Below are 23,961 nucleotides of genomic sequence, written 5' to 3' on the forward strand. Positions count from 1 at the left end.
CTTTCTCAAAGTTGTTTTAAACTGTTTTCTATTCAAGTCTTTCTCATTTTCATATGAACTTTAGAATCAGTTTGTTAATTTCTACAAGAAAGCCTGCTATGATTTTTCTTAAGATTGCATTGAATCTTGAGATCATCCAACCTATAAACACATTATATCTACTCATTAATTTTTTTCTCCTTTAATTTCTCTAAGCAGTGTTAAGTTTTCAGTTTAATACTATTATAAATTGTTATTTTAAAGTTATTCCTGATTGTTGCTAGTTTATAGAAATACAATTAATTTTTACATATTGTTCTTTCTTGCCTTGCTAAACTCACTTACTAGTTCTAGTATAGTTATTTTTTTTCCTGGATTCCCTTAGATTCTCTATGTAGATAGTATGTCATCTGTAAATATTGATAGTTTTCCTTCTTCCTGCCTAATCTCAATGACTTGTATTTCTTTTTCTTGCCTAATTGCCCTGGTTCTCACCTCCAGTTCAGTTCTGAATAGAAAGGATGAGCAGATGGATGTCCTTGTTTTGTTACTAATAAAAGGTGGAATGCGTTCAGATTTTAAAAACATTAAGTATGATGTTAACTTTGTTTTCCACACATGTCTTGTATCGGGTCAAGGAGTATCTACCTGTCCCCTGCTTTCACTCTCTGCCACTCATTCTGTCTTTCTTGTACTTTCTTGGTACTGCTGTAGTCATGTCACTTATCTCTTTTTCTGACAGCCTAAACTTTTTAATCTGTATTTATGGTAATTGAAAAATAAACTGAGTGTTTGCCATTTTGACCTTTGAAGTTAAAAGAAAGTCAGAAAGAATGTGCTTATTTTTACTAAACAGAAAACATTGTATTAACATTAGTAGAATTCTAAATATGAAACAATTTTATCCCAAAATTTTATTCACCAGGCACTGTGAATTTGCCCAAGTGCTTCTTCTGTCTCTTACTGTATTTGTCCATAATTTTTATAGTTTGAATATCACCATTTATGTTCAACTCCCTTTATTTAACATAATATGTATAAATTTTTAATACCTGTAGAGATAAAAAATTTTTATCGTCATTTTAGAACTTTTGAATATTTAAGATTTTATTACTACATTGAGTATCTTTAAAATAATGAACATTTTTATAGATCACAATTCATGTTCTTTCTTTAAAAAAGATGGGTTCTTTTCCCTGGACAATAATTTTGTGTGTGTGTGTGTGTTATTGAAACACCTTTCAGATGAAAAAAGAAAGATGTGATGAAGAATTTTATTTGACTCGTGCCTTTCTAAAACATCATGAAGATGTAGTATATTCTGTCACAAAGTTAGAATTTTCAAGTAGCAAAATTCTCCTGAAATCAAACAGAATATTTGCTTTATGAATTGAAAGTAAATGTGGCAAGCAGGATGAATATATTTGGTATCTTGCTAACTAAAAATATGTTAATTTGGGGGGAAATCTCAAGAGTGGATTAGACAATTCACTTATGCTTTCACTTTGAAGTCTAAGTGCGACTTTGAAAAGTAAGTGTGCTAGAAAATGCAAAAGACTAGTATTGGCAAAATACACTGATATCTTTTGATCTTGTCATTCCTGTACGGTGCTTTGACTGGGGATACTTTTGTAACATTGACCAATTTTCATTTTTGGGTAGCTCCCCTACTGTTAAGATGAAGTTGTTGATTTTGCTCTCACTACTGTATTTCTTTATGTCTTTGGTCACTTTCTTTGGCCAGACCACTTACCCTGGTGAAGGGAAGGCAGGGTTGGGGAGAAGGGAAGTATGCGTCCATCACAGGCAGGAATTGAATGTGCACGGAGCTCGCCATGAATAAACCTTCATTCCTTGTGTTTTCTTTCTTTCTCCTGTGAATGCTCATGGGTTGAGTAGCACCACTGCCCAAGATGCCTTAGTTTTCTGTTGTATAGTGAATTGCCACCGATGTAGATTAAAACAACACACATTTATTTTCTTCTTTTATCTGTGGGTCAGGAGTATGGGCACAGCTTGGTTGGATCTCACAAATTTACAATCTGCATGCTGACTGGACTGCGAGAGCTTTGGGTTCTCTTCCCAATTCGTGTAATTGTCAACAACTATAATCACCTGTAGGACCGAGGTCCTCAGTTCCTGGCTGGCAGTTCCTAGAGGCCCCGCACTTCCTTGCACACGGCTCTGCCACAGGCCCTCTCACAGGCAGCAGCAGGGTTTCTCTGACTGCAGGGAAAAGTCTTTCTTTTAAGGGCTTTTCCCTGATTAAGTCAGGCCCACCAATGGAATCTCTTGATTAACTCAGCTGACTGGGGACTTTAATCACATTTGCAAATCTCTTTCGGCCTTCACCTAGTCGTGGAAGGAAAATCCCATCAAATTTCTTAAGTCTTTCCCACACTCAAGTGGAGGGTATTGTAAGTGATCAATCAATTTAGAATATTAAAAAGTTTTAAATTTACTTTCACTTATTCTTTCTTTGCTGCTCTTCCTTATTTTATGTAGATGTGAGTTTTGACCTATATTTTTTTCCTTCTCTGAAGAACTTCTTTTAACCTACCTTGCAGGGCATGTCCGCTGGCAACAAATTCTCTCTCTCTTTCTCTCGTTCTCTCATCTAAGAAAGTCTTTATTTCTCTCTCTTTTGAAAGATAGTTTTGCAGGATACAGAATTCTAGGTTGGTTTTTCCTCAGCATTTTAAATATTACACTTCACTCTCTTCTTGCTTGTGTGGTTAAGAAGTCAGAAGTAATTCTTACATTTGTTCCTCTGTAAGTAAAGTGCTTTTTGCCTGGCTTCTTTTGGGATTTTTTCTTTATCTTTGATTTTCTGTAGTTTTAAAATGATAGGCCTACATGTATTTTTTGTTTGTTTGTTTCTGTTTTTTGTTGTTTGGGGATGTTCTGCATTTTTTTGGCATCTTTCCTTCTTGGTGTTCTCTGAGCTTCCAGGATCTGTGGTTTGATGTTTGGCATTAATGTGGGGAAGTTCTCAGTCATTGTTTCAAGTATTTTTTCTGTTGTTTTCTCTCTTCTGGTATTCCCATTACATGTATGTCCCATATACCTTTTGTAGTTGTCCCATAGTTTTTGGACATTCTGTTCTGTTTTTTGTTTTGTTTTTTGTCTTGTTCTCTTTACTTTTCATTTTTTGAGGATTCTATTATCTATTCTGTAGCTCAGAGATCCTTTCTCTGCTGTGTCTTGTGTACTAATAAGCCCATAAAATACATTCTTTATATCTGTAACCGTGATTTTTACCTGTAGCATTTCTTTTTAGTTCGTTCTTGGGATTTCCATCTCTGTGCTTACATTGCCCACCTGTCCTCACATGCTGTCTACCTTATCCGTTAGAGCCCTTAGCATATTGGTCATAGTTGTTCTAAATTCCCTGTCTGATAATTCCAACATCACTTCCATGTCTGGTTCCATGTTTGCTCTCTCTTCACAATGTGTTTTTAGTCTCTTGGTATGCCTTGTGAGTCTTTCTTGGTATGCAGACATGATGTCCGGCTAACAGGACTGCTGTAATTAGGCCTTAGTGATGTGGGATGGGGGAGCTTTTAGTCCTGTGATTAGCTCTCAGTGTTTTAGTGAGACTGGGCCTCCGGGCTGTGCACTGCACAGTGTTTCTCAGTGTTTTTCTCTCCCCTTAGGCAGGACAGCGTGGCTAGAGTGGGCTGCAGTTGGGTACTTCCCTTCCCCACTGGAAGGCTAGATTCAGCTGGAGTTGGGTATTTTCCTTGAGCCAGGGCGGCTGGGCTCTGCTGACCGAGGGCCGGCCTTGGTAAGAGCAGAGTGCCCTGGTGGGTTTCGCCATGGTCGTTCCACCCCACCCAACTGCGGGAAGCCTAGTGTGTTTTTCTCCGGTGTTTCCTGTGGGAATCTGGTTGTGCTCCTGGAAATAAATCTCACGATATTGTGGGAGCCCTCTTATGACTGGGCCCCCATAGAGTTTTTAACTCTCAGAATTGTCTACATTGAGCCTCCAGCAATTCATCAGTTGTAGTTCAGGTTTTCCTACTCATGCACTGGCTCCAGTGGTGGTGTCTGCCTGTGGGTCATGACTCTTCATAATTGCTTGTCCCTCCAGTCTTGGGGACAGTGGTGTGTCCTGTGTCCTCTCTCTTACAGACCAAAGAAGAGTTGCAGATTTTCCAGTTCGTTCTGCTTTTTACTCGTTATGATGGAGTGGGAACTTCCAAGCTCCTTACATATGGAACTAGAAATGACCAATCACTATCTTTTTTTTTTTAAATCTTTCCCTCAACTTTATTGAGATATAATTGGCATATACCATTGTGTAAGTTTAAGGTGTACAATGTAGAGATTTGATACATGTTTATAATGCAAAATGACTATCATTATAAGGTTAGTTAACACATACATCACCTCACATAATTATGATTTCTTTTTTCATTAGTTTCTGGTGTACAAAACAATGTACTAGTCAGGCATTTTCACCCCTCACAAAGTGATAAGCCCCCTTCCCCCAGTCTCCTAGCCCTCTGACACCGTATAGCGCTGTTACAATTCCATTGACTGTTCCCTATGCTGTACTCCACGTCCTGTGACTGTTATAGTTGACATTCAATATTATTCAGCTTCAGGTTCAGGTGTACAGCGCAGTGGTCAGGCATCTACACAATCCATGAGGTGGTCTCCCTAGTAAGACAAGTGCCCATCTGACACCCTACAAAATCTTTACAACATTATTGATTGTATTCCCCAAACAGTCTTTCGTATTCTGGTGGCAGTTTTGTGGTTACCAATTTTTGCTTCCTAAGCCCCTCGCCTTCTCCCCCATCCCCACCCCTCTCCCTTCTAGCAACCATCAGTTTTCCCTCTGTCTCTGAGACTAGGTCTGTTTAGTTTGCTCATTTATTCAGTTCTTTAGATTCCTCATATAAGTGAGATCATGTGGTATTTGTCTTTCTCCGTCTGACTTATTTCACTTAGCATAATGTTCTCTAGGTCCATCCATATCATTGCAAATGGTAAGATTTCATTCTGCTGTATGGCTGCGTAATACTCCATTGTATAAATGTACCAGTTTCTTAATCCAGTTGTCCACCAATGGGTATTTCGGTTGTTTCCATTTCTTGGCTATTGTGAATAGCGCTACAATAAACATAGTGATGTATAGATTTTTCCGAATTAGTGTTTTGGATTTCTCCGGATAGATACCTAAGAGTGGAATTGCTGGGTCATAAGGTAGTTCCATTTCCAGTTTTTTGAGATACCTCCATACTGATTTCCATAGTGGCTGCACCAATCTGCAATCCCACCAACACCAGGGTTCCCTTTTCTCCACAATCTCACCAGCACTTGTGTGTTGCACCAATCACTATCTTTTACCGGTAGTTGGTGAATCTTACTTGGCTAATCTTTTTCTATCAACGTGCTAAAGCTCTTTTCCTACAGTTTGTATACTTATGTGATGTTGACTTTCACTTTTAGCTTGAATCCTTTTGACATGAACAGTCCATGATGTCAGCTGCAGTTTCTGAATACCACTGATTTTAACTGCTGTCTCTTTTTATTTTTGCTTGCTCATTTAAATGTCTATTGTTTGTTTATATTTAAAAAAATTCTATATACTTTTGTTTGTTTCTAGTGTAGTTTGTTTCCATTATCTAATTATCTATAATTGGGAAGTTTTATGGATTTTAAACTGAATCCTTGAATGTCTGAAAATGTCTTTAGATTTATTCTGCCACATGAATTCTCATTTGGGGGATATATAATTCTATGTTTCAAATAATTTTCTTTCAGACTTTGAAGCTACATCTTCACTGTCTTTTAACATCAAATGTTGGTGATATTTGTTCTTTACAGGCAATATATTTTTCCCTCCTAGGTTGCAAATTGAGAAGCAAAGATCTGTAGCCTTAAGTTTTTGTTTTTGTTTTCTTAAGACTAAGAACAATCCTATTCAAATTTGAATTTGAGGTTAGTTAAAATGAAGGGTATAATTACATTTAACAGCAAACTCCTATGTTTCCCCCAAATCTTAAGCTTTAATAAAGGGAGGGGCCCTGCAGAGTTAAATAAACTTCCCTCCTATTGCCACTTTACAGTTTTGAATACTTGCATCAGTGAGTGATGTCCAACTTCCTGAGGTAACATATTCTTCTCCACCCTTTTTGGCTACTCCTAAATTTATATATTTTGAATTGGAATATGACTTCCTAAACAATTTGTGTATTGTTTTCTCAATGGAGCAGTTAAAAATAAAGCTCCTCTTCCAGGTAGTTCGTAATTTTTGTTTAGATGATTATGTATATGGTATCTTTTTTATACCTATAATTCTTATCTGGCTGTTTCAAAATTTATAACTGCTTTTTACTTAAATGTTAGTTAAAAAAATACATAGTGAAATTTTGTGTTTTAAACTACTTCGTATCTTGAGTTATTCTTTTACTTATTGAACTATTGAACTTTTTTTTTTCAACTTAGACCTTGTGTGGACAGTAATGACCTCACGCTTCCGATTGCCTGCTGGCAGAACCTACAATGTGCGAGCATCTGAGTTGGCCCGTGACAGACAGCACACAGAGGTGGTTTGTAACATCCTTCTTCTGGATAACACTGTACAGGCTTTTAGAGTTAATGTAAGTCCTTTATGTCTCTGTCTCTCTTTTAAATAATTATCTCTGATTATACATCTGAATTTAATTGTTCAGAAACGAAAATTGTTTAATTGTATTACAGTTTGAAACCCTTTTTCGATGAAGAGAAGTCTTTGTAGTATGGGTTTGTAACGATCAAGTACAAGATCTAATTCAAACTGGATATTTAAAAAAGTTGCACTATGACTAATTAGTGGAGCAGATCAGTAGTATGTGGGTAGTTTTTATAAATGTACTTAAGGGTGCTTGAGGGGAATTTGTTCTCCTAAATAATTTATACATTTTCATTGTCATCTTATTTGTACTGTCTGTGAATAAAACTTTTGCTAAATAAAGGTAAATGACAGCCCTGATCTTAATCTGAGTCTTCTCTGAAATATTTATTCAACAAATATTAGTTCATCTTATTTGTGCATAATGTTATTTGCTTAACATTATTTGTGAGTTTCACCCATGTGATGTGTTAACAGTAGTTGGTTTATTTTCACTGCTGTATAGTACTCTGTTATATGAACACATCATAATTTACTTGTCCATTTATTTATTACCATTTACTTGTTCGTTTTACTGCTGGTGTATATTTGGATTGTTTCCACTTTGGGCTCTTATCAATGTTGCTGGAGAACATTCTTGTACATGTCTTAATACATACAAGGGTGCATTCCTCTTTTATTTAAAAAAATTTAGCCGTACAGAAAAGGTAAAAGAATAGTATGTATAATGAATCCCCATATACCCTTTACCTAGATTGATCTATTGTTAACGTTTTGCACATTTGCTTTCTTTTTCTTTCTGTGTGTTTTTTCTGAAATTTCTGAAAGTGATACGTTTCATCTGTCAGTACTTCAGCAGCCTAAGAATCTCATAAGTAACCATAATACCATTATCACACCCCAAAGTTTAACATTATGAAAATAATACTATCTAATACATAGTCCATATTTAAACTGGAATTCCTCATTCCTTATTTCCACATCTCCAGGATAGCACCTTGGTGTGTTTCCTGCTGCGTTCCCTGGCTAGAGAGTACACCCTTATCCACGGTTTTACTTTCCTCTGTTTCAGTCACCCATGGTCTACTGCAGTCTGAAAATATTAAATGGACAGTTTTGAAAATAAACAATTCATAAGTTTTAAATGGTGTTCTGTTTTGAGTAGCATGATGAAATCTCGCACCGTCCTGCTCCTTCCTGCCCGGGACGTGAGTCATCCCTTTGTCCAGTATTTCCATGCTGTATGTGCTCCCCACCCATTAGTCCCTTAGTAGCTGTGTCGGTTATTAGAGAGAGACACCACACTCACATAACTTGTACTACAGTGTACTGGTACAGTTGTTCTAACTCATTTATTGTTAGTTATTGTTGTTCATCTCTTACTGTGCCTAATTTATAAATTAGACTTTATCATAGGTATGTATGTATAGGATAAAACATAGTATATGTAGAGTTTGGTCCTAGCTATAGTATCAGGCATCCACTGGGGGTCTTGGAATGTATTCCCCGTGGATAAGGGCGGATACTATGTTTCTATACTTTGAAATCTTTAAGTAATATAAATTGTTGATCTTCAGAAATGCTAACATTTGTGCCAACGTGGATGGATCTGGGCATTGTGCTAAGCGAGGTAAGTCAGACAAAGACAAATACTGTATGATTTTACTCATGTGGACTCTCCAAAAGCTGGACTCCTAGAAACAGAGAGTAGAATGGTAGTTGCTGGGACGTAGGGGAAATGGCGAGATGTTGGTCAAAGGGTACACACTTCCAGTTATAAGTCAGTTCTGGGGACCTCGTGTACAGCATGCTGACTAGTCAACAATACCATAGTATGTGCTTGAAGGTTGCTAAGAATAAATCTTAAGTGTCCTTACCACACACACACACACACACACACACACACACACACACACACAAAGGTAATTATGTGAGGTAACGAATGTGTTAACTAACTTTATTGTGGTAATCATTTCACAACATACACTTACCCTTGAACAACATGGATTTGAACTGTACACATCCACTTATGTGCATTTTTTCCCCAGTAAATGTCCCCCATCAGCCCTTCATATCCCCTGGTTTTGCAGATTCAACAACCTTGGATCAAAACCAGTATTTTCGATCTGCAGATGCAAAGGGCCAGTTTTATGTGTTGTTCTAGGCCATTTTATGTGAGACTCGAGCATCCGTGGATTTTGGTACCTGCACAGGGTCCTGGAACCAATCCCCACAGATACCGAGGGAAGAATGGGCTTGGAGAGTCCAAAGTTATATGTGGAGTTTTGACTGGGTAAGGGTTGGTGCCCCTTAACCCTGCATTGTCAAAGGTCAACTGTATATGTATATTAAATCAGCATGTTTTATACCTTAAACTTGCACAATACTATATGTCAATTATATCTCAATAAGGGTGGGAAACATACAATATTAAGCTTTCTACCAGTTTTTAAGTTTAAAATTTTCGATATGTATTACTATTTAGCAGGATCACTAATTTACCTTTTTTATCCCAAATTCCAAGTCATTTCACATTGGAAAAGGGGTTGTAGAGTAGTATCTTTAAGGATATTATCGAACATACCCAACTAATGTGCTTTTCCAAAACTTAAAATTTTAAGTGTTTTGTATTTTGTCAGTTATTAATAGATAATTGGAATATAGGTGGTCAAACAGAGATAACATTCAGTGCAGGTAATTCTGCTTTATAAAAATTTCTGGTTAATGGTGACTCTCATGTATTAGAGAGTTGATATAAGAAAATAAGCCTTTTTTCCTGTTATTGACTCCTTAAACTTCTTTTTGGGGGTATTTAAACTTAGTAATTCTTGCTTTAATTTAATATTAGTTAATATTTAATAAGTTAATATTTAGTTTTTATTTTAACTTACAGTTCTCTATTTGTTCCAAAATACTGTAGAAGGATTTGCTATGTTTCCCATCTAGCATAATTTTTCTGTTGGGTACTTTAGTTAATAAAACTATGTTTTATTTTTTAATGTTGTAATCAATGCTTTATCTAATTACTCTTTTAGGAAGACATATATTTAATATATTTATTTCATGCATGTTTATATATTTTAATATATATTTAAATATCAGTTCTAATACCGTGTTTCCCCGAAAATAAGACCTAGCCGGATAATCAGCTCTAATGCGTCTTTTGGAGCAAAAATTAATATAAGACCTGGCCTTATTTTACTATATTATAAGACAGGGTATAATATAATACAAATATAAAATAAATATAGTATAATATAATACCAAGTCTTATATTAATTTTTACTCTAGAAGATGCATTAAAGCTGATTGTCCTGCTAGGTCTCATTTTCAGAGAAACACGGTAGAGTTGCGTGTATTACTAGAATGAGGAGCACTAAGGTTTTAGAAACTTTCTCTACCATTACTTCAGGTCATCAAAGCACTGAGAGGAACAATGAGAAATTGACTGTGGGATGTGTAGTATATTTATTCTCCCAGGTATTTACACCCTGGTCATTCAAAGTCTGAGTTGCTTTGTACTTCTGTGTAGGTGCTGCGTATTTTACTCTATGTGAATGGCCCCCTATTATGCATTTTGTTATACAGCGAGTGCAGTGGTATATGATAGCCTGCAAACTAATAGGGAAGTTCAAACCATTGATATTTGTTCTCTTAATTCCGTTAAATACCATTAAGTCTGTGTTCTTATTTTCAGCACAGTAAAAATTAATCAGCTGTACCCGATGTCCCTAAATCCGTAGTCTGACTGGATCATTTTCATCGGAGAGTAGTAAATCTCTAGTTCTTACAGACATTGGTAGAAGGAAGGGGGACATGAGAGGGGGCTGTTGGTCACAGAGGGGGCTCTTGTTATACAGACTCTCCTTGATTACTGCCTTCACTGTTATTTTAGTGAAGCAAACATTTGTGTGCAGTCTGCCTCGTTTAACCTTGACATCTCTCAGATTGATTTTCAGTGTCTACTTTGAAGGAGAATTTACTATTTACCAAGATTTTTTGAGTAAAATTAGACATTAAAATGGAATTGGTTATCTTTTTGCACTGAAGACATGATAATTTTGAAAATTCAAACATTGTAGTATGTGATAGATCATTAAAGATTTTCTTTCTCTATTTTGAAATGTTTCCCTAAACTACTCGTATATCACTAGAAAACTTCTTGTCAGTCATATTCATAGTTGTGTGCAATTAAGGTTACCATATTTCTTAGTTTATTCTTTAATAACGTCTTTTCATCAAGCATGTATAGTTGCTAGGTCTTGTATCATATTTGTCATGCATGAATCTGTTACTGATAATGACATTTACTTTTCTTGAAAGATTTTCTAGGCTATTATCCAGTGATGAATTTCTAAGTCTTTATTTTGAAGACTTACTAGCTCTGTGATTCTAACCAAGTTTCTCTATCTTTCTGTATTTCTGATTCTTCATTTGTTAAGAGAATAGTACTTGTCCTGCTTAGGATGCTTAGAATTAAATGAGAATTTTGTGAAGTGCTTGTTTATGTGTTTGACTCATATTATGCAATTTACAAAGGTTGATTCTTCTTTGCTCTATTGCTTGTGGTTCAATTGATCTATTCTCTAGTTCCAGAAATATTTTCTTAGAAGAATATTATTATTATTAATTATTATTAAAATTCTATGCAATAGTGATCTCATTGTTTTATATGTATAGATGATATTTTCATCTAGGTACTGTTGTACTTGTACTGTTTCCAAAACCCAGTTTGTTTCCTGCAATATTCATTGAAAATACATGTGCATGGAAAATGTAAAAATGCCAGTTTATTCCTAAAAAATAAACAGGAAACGATTGTCAAATATTACTTTTTTTTGAGAATTAGGTAACTTTTAAAATCTTTGCAGTGGTACAATAGATTAAATAAAATTGTAGTTATTCATATATTTCATTTAATGACAAGTATTGAGTGCCTAGTGTACATTATGGAAAAAATTTCAGAAAATAGATGTAAGCCATTACATTTTTGAGAAATATGTTTGACTCTATTTAGAAAAATTCTGCAGCTTAGTCTCCTTACTCTGGAAAGTATATAGAGATTTTTTTTTGTTTACTTATTATAATGTGTATAATACATGTTATATAGTACAGTGCAGAAATCTTCAGTATGCAACTCAGTGAATGTTTATATGCACATATATCTGTAGCACCACCACCAGATTAAGGCATTGAATACTTACTTCCCTTACCAAAAGATATTCCCTGTGCCCCTGCATTTCTTACTCCATTTTATCTCCTTTATTAGCTTTTATGGTTACTCTTTTAATATCATACTTTTAGTAATTACCTTAGAACTTGCAAAATGTGTCCTGACTTGCAAAAGTCTACCTTTATTTAGTACTTTTACCATGTTTCCCCAAAATGCAAAAGCCTTAAAGCAGTTTAAATCCATTTACTTGCCTCCTACTTTTTTGCTATTGTTACATATTTTTACCACCCCCCTCGTATGTTATAAACCCTACAAGACATTGTTATGATTGCTTTAAACAATCGATTGTCTATTCATTTCTTACATATCCATGCTTCCATCTAGAATTGTTTCCCTTCATCTTAAAGAAATTCTTTTATTATTCTTTGAAATAGGGTCTGTTAATGACAGATTCTTTCAGCTTTTTGTCTGTCTGAAAAATATCTTTAGTTACTCTTCATGTTTTGGAGGATATTTTTTCTGGGTATAGAATTTGGTGTTGATATTTTTTTCATTAGTAATTTAAAGATGCTATTTCTTATGTTTCATAGTTTTTCTTGAGAAGTCATCTTTCATTCTTATTGTTCTTCTGAAGGACAAGAGACGTGTGCTTTCTTCCTCTGTTTTTAAGATTTTTCTCTTCATGTTTGATTTTTTTAGTCACTTGTCTATAATATACCTAGATGTGGGTGGGTGTGTGTGTGTGTGTGTGTGTGTGTGTGTGTTTATTCTGCTTGGTATTCAATGAACTTCTTGAATGTATAAGTTAATGTGTTATAAAGTTTGAAAACTTATCGTGCTTGATTGATTTAAATATTGCTTCTAACCCATTCTTTCTCTCCTTCTAGACTCCAGTTACATATATGTTAGGCTGTTTCACTGCATGTTATCTCTAACATACGTTCAATTTTTTTGTGTATAATTTCTTTCTATGCTTTGAATAGCTATTAATCTGTCTTTGTGTTCTGTTTTTTGCTGTGCTTATTCTGTGGTTAAACCCATCCTAGGAGTTTCTATATTTCACATATTATATTTTGCAGTTCTAGAATGTCTTTATGATCATTTTTATTGATTCTAGTTTTCTTTGGAAGTATTTCATATTTTAATCCGTTTTCTCTGTTTTCTGTTGTCTTTAATATGTTAATCATAGTTATTTTGAAGCCTTCTCATACTAAGACCAATATATAAATCACTCTTAAGTCTCTTTTTGTTGACTTCTTTTCTCTTTATTATCAGTCACTTTCTCTACTTCACACATCTACTAATTTCACATCGCATGAAAGATATTGTGAGTGTAGAGTAGCGGACAGTAAACTACGGCCCATGGGCCAATTATTGTATAGCCCATGAGCTAAAAATGGTTTTTACATTTTTAAAGGTTTCTTTTTTTTCTTTTCAAGAGAATGATCAATGGAGACTGTTTATGGCCCTCAGAGCCTGAAGATATTTACTTTCTGGCCCTTCCCAGGAAAGATTTGCCAACCTTATTGTAGAAGCTCTGGATTATTATCTTCCTCCAAATAGCATTGCCTTTTTTTCTGGCAGGCGCATAAACTGCCGGTGATCACTTTGATCTCGTGGAGGCTTAGGTGCAGGCTTGGCTAAGGTAAGTCTTTTCAGCTTCGTTTTCCTTCCTAGTAGGGCACGGAGTGTCTAGGGTCTCAAATAAATGCCTGAAATATTCATTCAAATCTCTTTCCTCTGACTGAGCCTGAACTTCCTTTCTTTAGAACTGTACCACTTCTGAAATCTTTGTGTAGTTAACAGCCTCCCAACAGCTCTTGCCTCCTAGGCTTCTAGGAGTATAATTTTGCGTGTGCACAGCCTAGGGGGCAGATGAGGACCAGAAGGGGATTTTTATACAGACTTTTGTAGCTTTTTCTCTTTGACTCTTTCCTCTCTAAAAACCTGCCGCCAAAACCCAGCCACCTTAGCAGTCCCAAACATTAATTTTAATTTTCTCATCCTAGCAAGATTACCACTTTCTTCTTGGGCTCTATTTCTCTATATCGTTGTTTGGAAAATGGCCTCAAGGAGAAAGCCAGTGTAAATGTAGGATTGGTTCATCTGATTCTCTTCTATCAAGGATCATAGCCCTGTGTTGGTTGTTGTCTAATGCCTGCAAATAGTGGGTTGGGTTTTGTTGTTTGTTTTTGTGTGTTGTATTTGATTCAACCTTTATAGATGTTTATAGCAGGAAGGTATTCCAATATTAGCTACTCCATCATAACAAGAACTGAAAATCTTAGTTGTTTTAAAATGTGAAAATATATCTCATTATATAATAATGGATTTTGATTTGAAACATTTAATATATTGCTTATTGTGTTCTTTGATCCATTGTTCAGTTGACCCAAATAGTTGAACCAAATATAAGGACTCAACTCAGTGATGACAATGTATACATCTTCTAAAATCAAATTAGTCTGAGATGCAATGATTCGGTAAGGGGATAAAATGCCGCTTGCTTTCCAAAGATGAGACCCTAAGCACATGCACCATTGGGTCTGTTATTTTAGAAGATTTCGACTCAGAATTCGTCTGTCACATTTGCGATGCACCTTAATCCTAGTTGAGCTGGGCTCAGCTATTATCAGAGACACGCTCCTTGGCTGTTCAGTTCTTAACACTTAATTATTTAACAATTTTGTGTTTGTTGTTTATATATCCAGCATCTCAAAAACAATTCATAAATATTGTAGTCCCCAGTTTGTCTCTTAACTACCATATTAACAGTGTGTGTGGAACACAGGGTTGGTAATCCTCTATGACTTATTTCATATTTTTTGAGGGAATAAATGATTTAAGTGTTTTTGCCATCATACTTTTTGTTGTTGTTGTTTTGTTTTGTTTTTGTGTTGTACTGAATGTAAAGGCTGTCTGTCTAGGCCACTGGTTGTCATGATTAATCTGATGAAACTAGGTGGTTAGTTTGGGGCTTAGTTTCTCTCTCTTGCTTTTTGTGTGTCTCTGGAAATTGCATAGCATGCCCTTCTCAGATGATTCTGACCCGTTTTCTGTTTCCCTACTAGAACTTGCAAACAAGCTTTTATTAATGGTATTCAGTGGAATGGTGTTGGTGACCATAGAAGTACATTCAGTTATCACATAAGTAAGCTGCATGACCATTTGCTGATGCCTCATTGCCTGTTCCCCTCCCCTGGATAATCCTGTTCTGAGTCCCCTGTGGACCCAAGAATCCACCACAGGAAGCCCTGGTGCCCAATGTTACCCTCTGCCCGGAGGCTGATTTTGGTGGTGGTTGTTGGACTCCGCTGATCTCAATACTGTAGAAAAGAAACTGCTTCTCATGTTTGTACTTATTTAGAATATTGTTCCTAAGTCAAATTAGATAGTTAAGTATCTATGTATTAGAAATTTGGTTTTGTACTAAAGGTAACATCCAGTTAGTCTTTGCCCTTCTTTAAGATTCTTTCCAGTAATAAGGTTTAAAATTATTGTGCTTCCAAAAATTTAAAATAGAACACAGACTTGCACATATACATGCACTGCATGTACACATACAGGGAAATTACTCACTTTCAAAAATCTTTTACTTATCCCCAAACTCTTTTTTCCTCTTATTTGGGATTTCAGTATAGTAATATGTCTTCCTCTTAAATGTTTTCCCTACTAACTGGTTTTATGATTATTTTTTCATGTTCCTTTTGATTTCTACACATAATTCTTAATGTAACACTTTGTTTAGTTTCCACAAAGAAAAGCAACAGCTGTAATATATGAGTGATTTGTAATATCGTTATGACATTTTTGTGAATGTGCAGATATTTCATTTGGTTGCTTCCTTTGATTTGTTTATAATAAACTTCAGAGCTTATAGTTTTTGATGTTTCTTTTGCAGCTGTTTAATTTTTTCCCACATTAAAGAAATCCGGAGGTAGATAGGCACTTAATCATCGAATAGGTACTTAATTTTAGTACTTGGTTAATTTACAACATTGGATTCACTATATATATTTTCTGATATTCCTTACCTTTGTATTACTATGAGGTGACTTTCGTTTTTCTTAATCAAGAATAACTTGGGTGGGAACTGTGCTAGTTCTACAAAGAGCTACATAGATCTATCTGATCCTGGATTCTAGGTATTAGACTATCACAGACAGATCATTTAAGCATATAGTGAGGTCAAAATTAAGACTTCAAGCATTGTATGAGTAATTGATATGGGAAGCGTTGTGATATTAGGGAGACGATATAATATAGTGAGACGTGCATGGGCCTTGGAATCTGAAATGCTAGGTTTGTATCCTAATAAGTACGCTCTCTGTGGCCTTGGCACACTTACTTGCCCTTTATATATAATTTCTTTATATATACAGTGGAAATAGTATCATCTCTTATATTAGGGTTATCTGGATTAAATGAATGTCTATAAAGCATCCAAAAGGGATTCTATGGAAATGTAACATCCCTTCTTGCCCTTTGTCTTTCCTCTCCTTCCTCTTTAGTTACCCAGAGTTAGCCAGAGCACAAAGTTCAGAGGGTATCGTGTCCACCAGACTGCTCTCACTTCTGACATCAAATGCAAGCATGGGAGATTCCTAAAACTACTCCAAGTTTTGATAATTTGTTAGAAGGACTCGTGGAACTCACTGAAAGCTATTATATGCATGGTTACAGTTTATTACAGGGAAAGGACACAGATTAAAATTAGCCAAGGGAAGAGATGCATTGGGCAGAGTCCCGAAGCAGTCTGAATGCAGGAGAGCTTCTAGTCCATGGAGTCATGGATGACGTGACTTCCTCCTGGTCCCCATGTGTGATAATATGCACAGTATTTCCAACGAGGAAAGCTCCCGCAAGCCTTTGGTGTCCAAACATTTTACTGGGACTCAATCACATACTCCCTGTGTGACTAACTCATCTCTAGCCTCTCCCAGAGGTCAGGCCTTATACCTTTAGTCTTCAGTTCCTCTCGAGGTGGGAACTGATGTGATGTGGCCCAAAGCCCCATCATAAATCAGTTTGTTAGACTGTCCAGTGACCAAAGCCCCCAGGCAAATGAAGACACCCCCCAGTAGCCGAGGGCAAAGGCCAGACCTCTCTTTGGAAAAGGTTATTTCTTCACTACCTTAGTGCTACATTTTTGTAGTGGCTGATTAAACTATTCAGCATTAATGTTTTGGTTGTTAATTTTTATCTAAGTAATAATATAAATTTTAAATAATTTGAAGAAGCAAAACAGGATAAAACACAATGAAAGTTAATGAAATGTTCTCATTCTTTTCTTTTAGTAGTAGCTTCCAAATACATTTGGAGCTGTGCTTTAGGTATTTACTTCCCATTTTTCTCCCTTCCTTCCTTCTTTCCTTCCTACCTCCCTTCCTTCCTTCCCTTTCCTTCCTTCTCTTTCTGTCTTTCCTTCCTCCCTCCCTCCCTTCCTCCCTCCCTCTCTCCCTCCCTCCCTTCCTCCCTCCCTTCCTCCCTTCCTTCTTTCCTTCCTTCCTTCCTCCCTCTCTCCCTCCCTCCCTCCCTCCCTCCCTTCCTTCTTTCTTTCTTTCATACAAAACAATGTAATAGTTAGACATTTACACCCCTCACAAAGTGATAACCTCCAGCTTCCATTTTTCTATGCTGGTTTTTATTTTCATTTTGAGCATTATCAGTTCACTTCCTCTTATACAAGATGAGGATTTAATAGTCTTAGTCCATTTTACACCCTCACTCTCCCTTCTAAAATTCTTATGTCATAATTTTTTAGTTAAATTTATCTATCTCGCTACTATTTATTTTTCTATTTTCTATTTATCAGAATTACGTTTGTCTTCTAATAAAAGAAACGGGAAGTAACAATAACTTAAAGGAGCTAAACTTTGTTTTTCTCTCACATTGAATAATTCTAGAGCTTGACAGTTCAGGAATGAGATACAACTTCACAGTTACCAGGGAGCTATGGTTCCTGTTGGTGTTTCACTTTCCTGAGAGCGTGGCTGTACATAACAATACTTCATGATCCAGGAGAGCTTTTAGAGCTCTAGCAATCATGTCGGTTTTCAGGTGGGTGGTGAGGGAGGATGGAGAAGCAAAAGGTGCACATACTAGTTTTCTCTCCCAGTTGTAAGGAACTTGGCCTTTAAAAGTCCTACCCACAGTTTCTAGTGGCATCTTGGTGGCCAGGATTGAGTCACATGCCCACATTGGGCTGCAAGGCTGGGGAGTTTAGATATTCTTGTTGCTATCCCAAATAGTATTGGAGTTTTATTTTAAATAAGTGAGAGAAAATGGATATGATGTAGGCAGTTAGCAGTTTCTGACTTAATCGTATGATTGTGCAAGTTAAGTCACTGCTAAGCCGAGCAGTGTCCTGTGATTAGTCTGCTCTTCCTAGAATTAGTCATTGCGTCGTTTAAAAAACATGCTTAGTTTTCTCTCTGTCATTTTTCAGTTTTTGTCTTTTCAAATTATTTATGTATTTAATTTAAAGAGTCAAATAGATTTACCTGTATTATAAGGTGTATTACAAAATCGCAGTTGTCTTCTGCCCTTGCCCTTGTTCACTTCCCTAGAAACAGCTAGCTTAATTCTTTTTAGTAGAATCCTTGGTATTGCCCTGTATATCTCTAAATAGCAGGTGTATGTTGCTATTAATTTTTCAGTTTTAGGCGTTATCTATTGACTTCCTATTTAAAAAGGTGAGAATTTAGTTCTTTTTTCCTTAACCCCTACTCCTTATCCTATCAATATAATTGACTTAATATAAAGTTTATGTTACTTTCAATGTGTACATTATTATGGCATTATTATTATTATTATGCATAATTATTATTATGATGTAAACATTTACAGTGGAGCCACAGTATGCTATGATTATTTTTTCTTTTGTGCAAAACTTCTTGGGTTTCATAGTTGGTAATTCCCTCCCTCCCTCTGTCTTTCTCTTTCTCTTTGCTTTGTTTCCTATATAGATTATTAGTTACCCCAAAACTCTTTAATAGTCGTCTGAATCTTATCTTTATATATTCTTCATGTCAGACAGTCTATCAAATTCATCTTCTTAGAGAAATCTTTCTAAGAAGCTTTTGATGTGCTCCTTTTTGAACTGTTTGCTCTATACACTTGGTGTATAACTAGACTCACCCATTGCCATCATCCTGTTTTGATAGTTATGTAGCTTGTTCACAAAATCCACTTGTTCCCATTATGCCATTCTCTCCTATTCCTCACTATGCCTAGTGTCTCTAGGTTTGAAACCACTGCAGTTTATCTTAGAACACCTCAAGTGAGCTGTATAGTCATTTTTTAAATTACATTTAGTGGAGTGACAGTGGTTAGTAAAATTACTTAGGTTTCAAGTACATTTCTACAATACATCATGTATATATCACATTGTTTTAATTCTACTGGAACTGGGGGCTGAAGGATGTAATTGCTCCCTACATGAATTTTCAACCACTTTTATTCCAAATTTTCACCTCATGCTTTATTCTCACCTTTTCTGATACTTATGCCTCTAGTTTCTGAGCCTTTGTATGTTTTTGACTTGTTTCATGTTGGATCCATCTTTCTCAGGTATTTGGTATTTAGCTCTGCTGTCTCTTCCATATGCTTTCTATCTTCCGAAATGTGTTCCTATCTCTTTAACTACTGTCGTCTCCCCTTCTCTTTGTCCTTTTGGTTTTATGTTTTGTAATGCTTATCCCCTTTTCCCCCTCAATATAATGAGCTTTTCAGGAAGGAGCAAAGGTAAACACATGCTTAGTTACCACATTTACAGTAATATTTAAACATTTTTTAAAAAACATCTAGAGCAGTTTTTAGGTTCACAGCAAAACTGAGCAGAAGGCACAGCGATTTCTCCTGTATCCACTACGCACACACATCCACAGCCTCCCCCATGGTCAGTATACTGCACCAGAGTGGTACGTATGATGAACCTATATTGACACATCACAATCACCCCAAATCCGTAGTTTACGTTAGGGTTCATTCTTGGTGTTGTACATTCCATGGGTTTAGACATGTGTAAAATGAAATGTATCCACTGTTACAGTGTCATGGAGTAATTTCTTTGCCCTAAAAATCTTCTGTGTTCTGCCTGTTCACCCCATTCCCCCTCTGCCAGCCCCTCCGTTTCCTGGGCTTTCCCTCTTACTCCAATGGTCTCTTGGTCTTTCATTGCCAGTCCACACTGTCTTAATTATTTTTGCTTTGTAATAAATATTTGTGTTGGGTAGAGTAGATCCTTTTACATCATTTAAGTTTATAGTCTGTGTAGTTCTATTATTTGAAGTTCTACTGGGGTAGAATTCAGCTCTTCGGACTCGTGCTCTTGATTCCTCCTGTTTTATACCGTGTTTCCCCGAAAATAAGACCCAGCTGGACCATCAGCTCTAATGCATTTTTTGGAGCAAAAATTAATATAAGACCCAGTCTTATGTTACAGTAAAATAAGACCGGATCTTATATTAATTTTTGCTCTAAAAGCTAGGTCTTATTTTCGGGGACACATGGTAATTTTGGGGCTCTGACCTTGTCTCCAGGTAAGCGTTAGCTCTGCAGATCATCTGTAATCTGGGTTAAGGATGTGTTCCTCGAGAGACGTTTTGTTTTTACCCAGGACTAATTTCTTATCATAACTTTTCACCTTTGGGTTTCTACAGACAGTAGATAGTATACAAATCAAACTTTAGACCCATGTGAGGGCAGCCTTGTGGTTGTGAATTTTTAGGGGAGACTTTTCTTCTTCATCCAGATCCCAGGTGAAGGCAGAAAAACTTTGATCGCATCCTGGGCTGGTGGGAGAATTTTTTCCCCCATACTCTACCTTTCACTAAGGAGATCGCCATCCAGGAAAGTCTCTGTTCTGTATCTCACCTTGTCTGAGCCCAGGGCCTCCTCCCGGTCTCACCTGCGTGTGATAAACCCTGAGTGCTCTTCTTCGGCAAGCCCTTCTAGGGCACCCTATCGCAGCTCACACCGGCCTCTTTAAGTTTTCCATTTCTTCCTTTATCCGTGCTAAAAATTGCTTTTCAGCTTAGCTATGCAATTAAAAGAATGTTTATGACATTTTATCCAGCATTTCTAGGGATTTTGTTCCAGAGAGTTTTTAGATGATCAAGTCTGCCATACTGCTAGGATGGGAAGTTGGTGTTTTTAAATAGGCTGTGCAAAGCAATGGTGTATTGTCAGCTTCAATTAGTTCCCTTTCAGATGGGAAGACTAAATATAAATAGTCTGCCATTGTTGACAATGGCAAAATAATTCTTTAAAGCAAAGTATTGCGTTGTGGCTGTAAGCGTGGACTCTCGAGCCAGATAATCTGGGGTAGAATGGAAGCCCTGCCACTTACTACCTGTGTGATCTTTAGAAACCCATGTTTCCTCTCTGTGCCTTGGTGGTATCATCTTTAAATATTCTTAACAGTACCTACCTCAGAGTGTTGTTATGATATTAAATGTGTCGATACATGTACACTCACAACATAGTAAATGTTGGCTATTTTTATTATTGTTAATTTGTTATTTATAACTCTTACTTCTTGAGGCTCTTTCTCTTTATGTGAAAGCTTTTGCCCTGAGTTCTATATAGAAAATAATTTAGTTTTTCAACTGCAGAAGCCGTGCGTTATATTTGGAGTACTGTATTATTTGTTTCTCCTCCTCCTGTTTTATAAATTAGTTCCAGGCAGAAAAAAGGAACTGGTGCCACTTCCTTAAGCTATTATTAAACGTGACATTTCCCATCAGTGAGTAACCTCTTTTCTTATCAAAATCAGTGTTGTTTATGTAGTATCTTAAAGTTTATATTGTCTCCGCTCTCTAAACGCCTAATGAAAATCTATTCCTGTGGTGTATTTCTCCTCCAGGGAGGCAGTCCAAGTCCATGCTCTCCTGGGGTCGAAAGGGTTTCAGTCCCGGAACAGGCATTATAAGCCCGTGGCCCAGGCGTTAGGGAACTCACTCCTTGCCACCGATTACGTAATTGTCTCTTTTCTTATATGAATATATTCCTCCTTTCCATCTTCAAGAGAGCCTCTTTAGAAATAAGGGACTGCAGACACCATCTAATCTAGTTGTGTTCAGACATTTAAAAATCTGGACTCTTTTTTCCCCCCAGTAAAGGCACGTGCACACATGCACACGCTTACGTGTGTGGGGGGCGGGGTGTGGTGGATCAGTTACAGTGACTGTGGGTGGAGCGGGCAGCCCCAGTCTGGCCTCCTGGCACTTTTCTCCCCCCGTGCGTCGGCATAAACCTAAGTACACACACTCAGCCCTGGGCACTGCACAGGTAGTTCTGTACCACGGATCTCGTCCGTCCCCTGCGTTACAGAGTTGATGAAACTGGCCTAGGTGGAAACAAGATTCATACATGACTGTGTACCAGCTCGCTAGATAAGGACTTGGCCTGACTGTTGGCCATTTCCGTTTTACCATACCACCTTCCACAGTATTTTTTTCTGCCATAGGTCTGTAGAGCTGCCTTTTAGTGTCTCCTACAAACTTGTCTGACACATCTGTCCTTATGCTTGGCCTGCCAGCAAGAGTAAGAATCTCAGTTTTGCCTGGCAGTTGTTACTCCTTAAAGTTCTAGTGATAAGCCTAAAGTTCCGTTAGGGACTATCTCTTCATCTTTAGAGAAACTATTTCCAGTAAGTTAGTTGCTCTGCAGATGTGCCGTCCCTGTGTTTTAGACATTCTGTTAAATGCCTTTTCTAACTGGTCGTCTTGTGAAATAAGAAAAACTATAGGACCAGAAATGCCTGCAAAGAGACTGAAAGCCATATAAATTTCAAAATTCTTCTGTAGGCCATTTTATCATTCACTCAGTCACTGTTCTACCTGCTCGGGATTTTCGTTCATGTCAGCGTTTTCTATCAGCTGTTTCCTTACTCTTCCTTCTGACCCTGAGCAATCTCATCTGCTTTGTGGCATCAGTATTTTTTTACTTTCTGTGATTGAGGTAGAGTCTCAGTCCCATGAGTCAGGGTTGGGTGGAGGCCTCCAACTTCTTGGCCACCTATCCTGTGATTTACAGTCTGTTAACAGGAGCTGTGATGCATGAGAAATGCTGGTGGCCCTGCCCCTTCTGCAGAGACACTGTGCCCCTTAACTGGATGTGAAGGTGGAGAAATCCCGTCTTCGCACTTGCCTGGAGGAGAGCTTCCATCGTGTTGGCCTGAGAGGGAGTGAGAGGAAGTGGATTGTGATCATGGCTCAAGTGCCACACACTCACTGCTCTTACCAGATTTAGAATTCCTTGAATAAGTGCTGTTTTGTTTATTGTACGCTCTTAAGACAATTTCCTGAAACTTTAAATTCGTGAGTTGCTTTGTTCGCTTGTTTTTAAATTATTTTCCCCACAATAGCTGTTTTGCTGGGGAGCGGGTCCATGGAGCTGCTTTCTGGGCATCATCACCTGACTGATTTTGGAGCATTGAACCATCTCTGGAAAATCTCCACTTAGTCATTGTGTCTAATCCTTTTGAGAGATTGCTCAATTCCATCTGCTAATATTTTGTTGAGGAATTTTGCAACTATGTTCATGAGGGATAAGTGTAGTTTTCTTTCTTTGTACTGTCTTTGGCTTTGGTAGCAGGGTGATACAGAGTGAGTTGATTTTCTGGAGGTAGGTTGAATAGAATTGTTCTTAATTATTATTTAAATGTTTCCTAGAATTTGCAAGAGAAATCATTGGACCAGGAGATTTCATTTTTGGGGAGGTGTTTTTTTAAAGTATTTTATTTTAAAAATAATTCTACAGCTAGTCAAAGTATCTATTTCATGTCAGGTAAATTCTAGTAGATTCTTCCGTTTTGAGGAATTAGTCTGTTTCATCCATGTTGTCAGATTTATTGTGTAGATTTGTTTTCTTCTATTTATGTACCTTATAAATGTTTTTGGAGTATGTAGTGATGTCCTCAGTTTTACTTCTGTAATTGGTAATTTGTGTTTCTGCTTTTTTCTCTATTACTCTTGCTAGAAGTTAGTTGATTTTATTGATCTTTTCAAAGAACCAGATTTCCATAGATTTCTGCTCTTACCTGTATTACTCCCTTCTGTCTATTTTACTCTTTCTAGTTTCCTTTAGGAGGGAATTTAAACTTGATTTGAGAGCTTTTCTTTTTCTAATGTAAACATTTAGATCTATAAATTTTCTTTTCAGCACTGCTTTGGCTGTA

At 36.8% G+C, this 23,961-nt stretch overlaps 1 protein-coding gene across 4 annotated transcripts in view; it reads left to right on the plus strand.

Annotated features, from left to right (window-relative positions):
• Nucleotides 1-23,961, plus strand: part of PTPN4 (protein tyrosine phosphatase non-receptor type 4) — a 172,639-nt gene that overhangs the window by 21,951 nt on the left and 126,727 nt on the right. For 2 of the 4 annotated variants that reach the window (XM_033111996.1, XM_033111998.1), the window contains exon 1: nucleotides 6,465-6,593. Coding sequence is in view for 1 of the 4 variants with exons in the window: in XM_033111995.1 (XP_032967886.1) it covers nucleotides 6,456-6,593 (138 nt within the window). In the remaining 3 variants the exon portion in view is untranslated. Of the gene's footprint in view, nucleotides 1-6,438; nucleotides 6,594-13,334; nucleotides 13,423-23,961 lie in introns of those variants that run through there. The other 2 variants (XM_033111995.1, XM_033111997.1) reach the window with 2 other exon arrangements.

The sequence above is a fragment of the Rhinolophus ferrumequinum genome, chromosome 8, assembly GCF_004115265.2.
Source record: "Rhinolophus ferrumequinum isolate MPI-CBG mRhiFer1 chromosome 8, mRhiFer1_v1.p, whole genome shotgun sequence".
Classification (NCBI taxonomy): Eukaryota; Metazoa; Chordata; class Mammalia; order Chiroptera; family Rhinolophidae; genus Rhinolophus; species Rhinolophus ferrumequinum.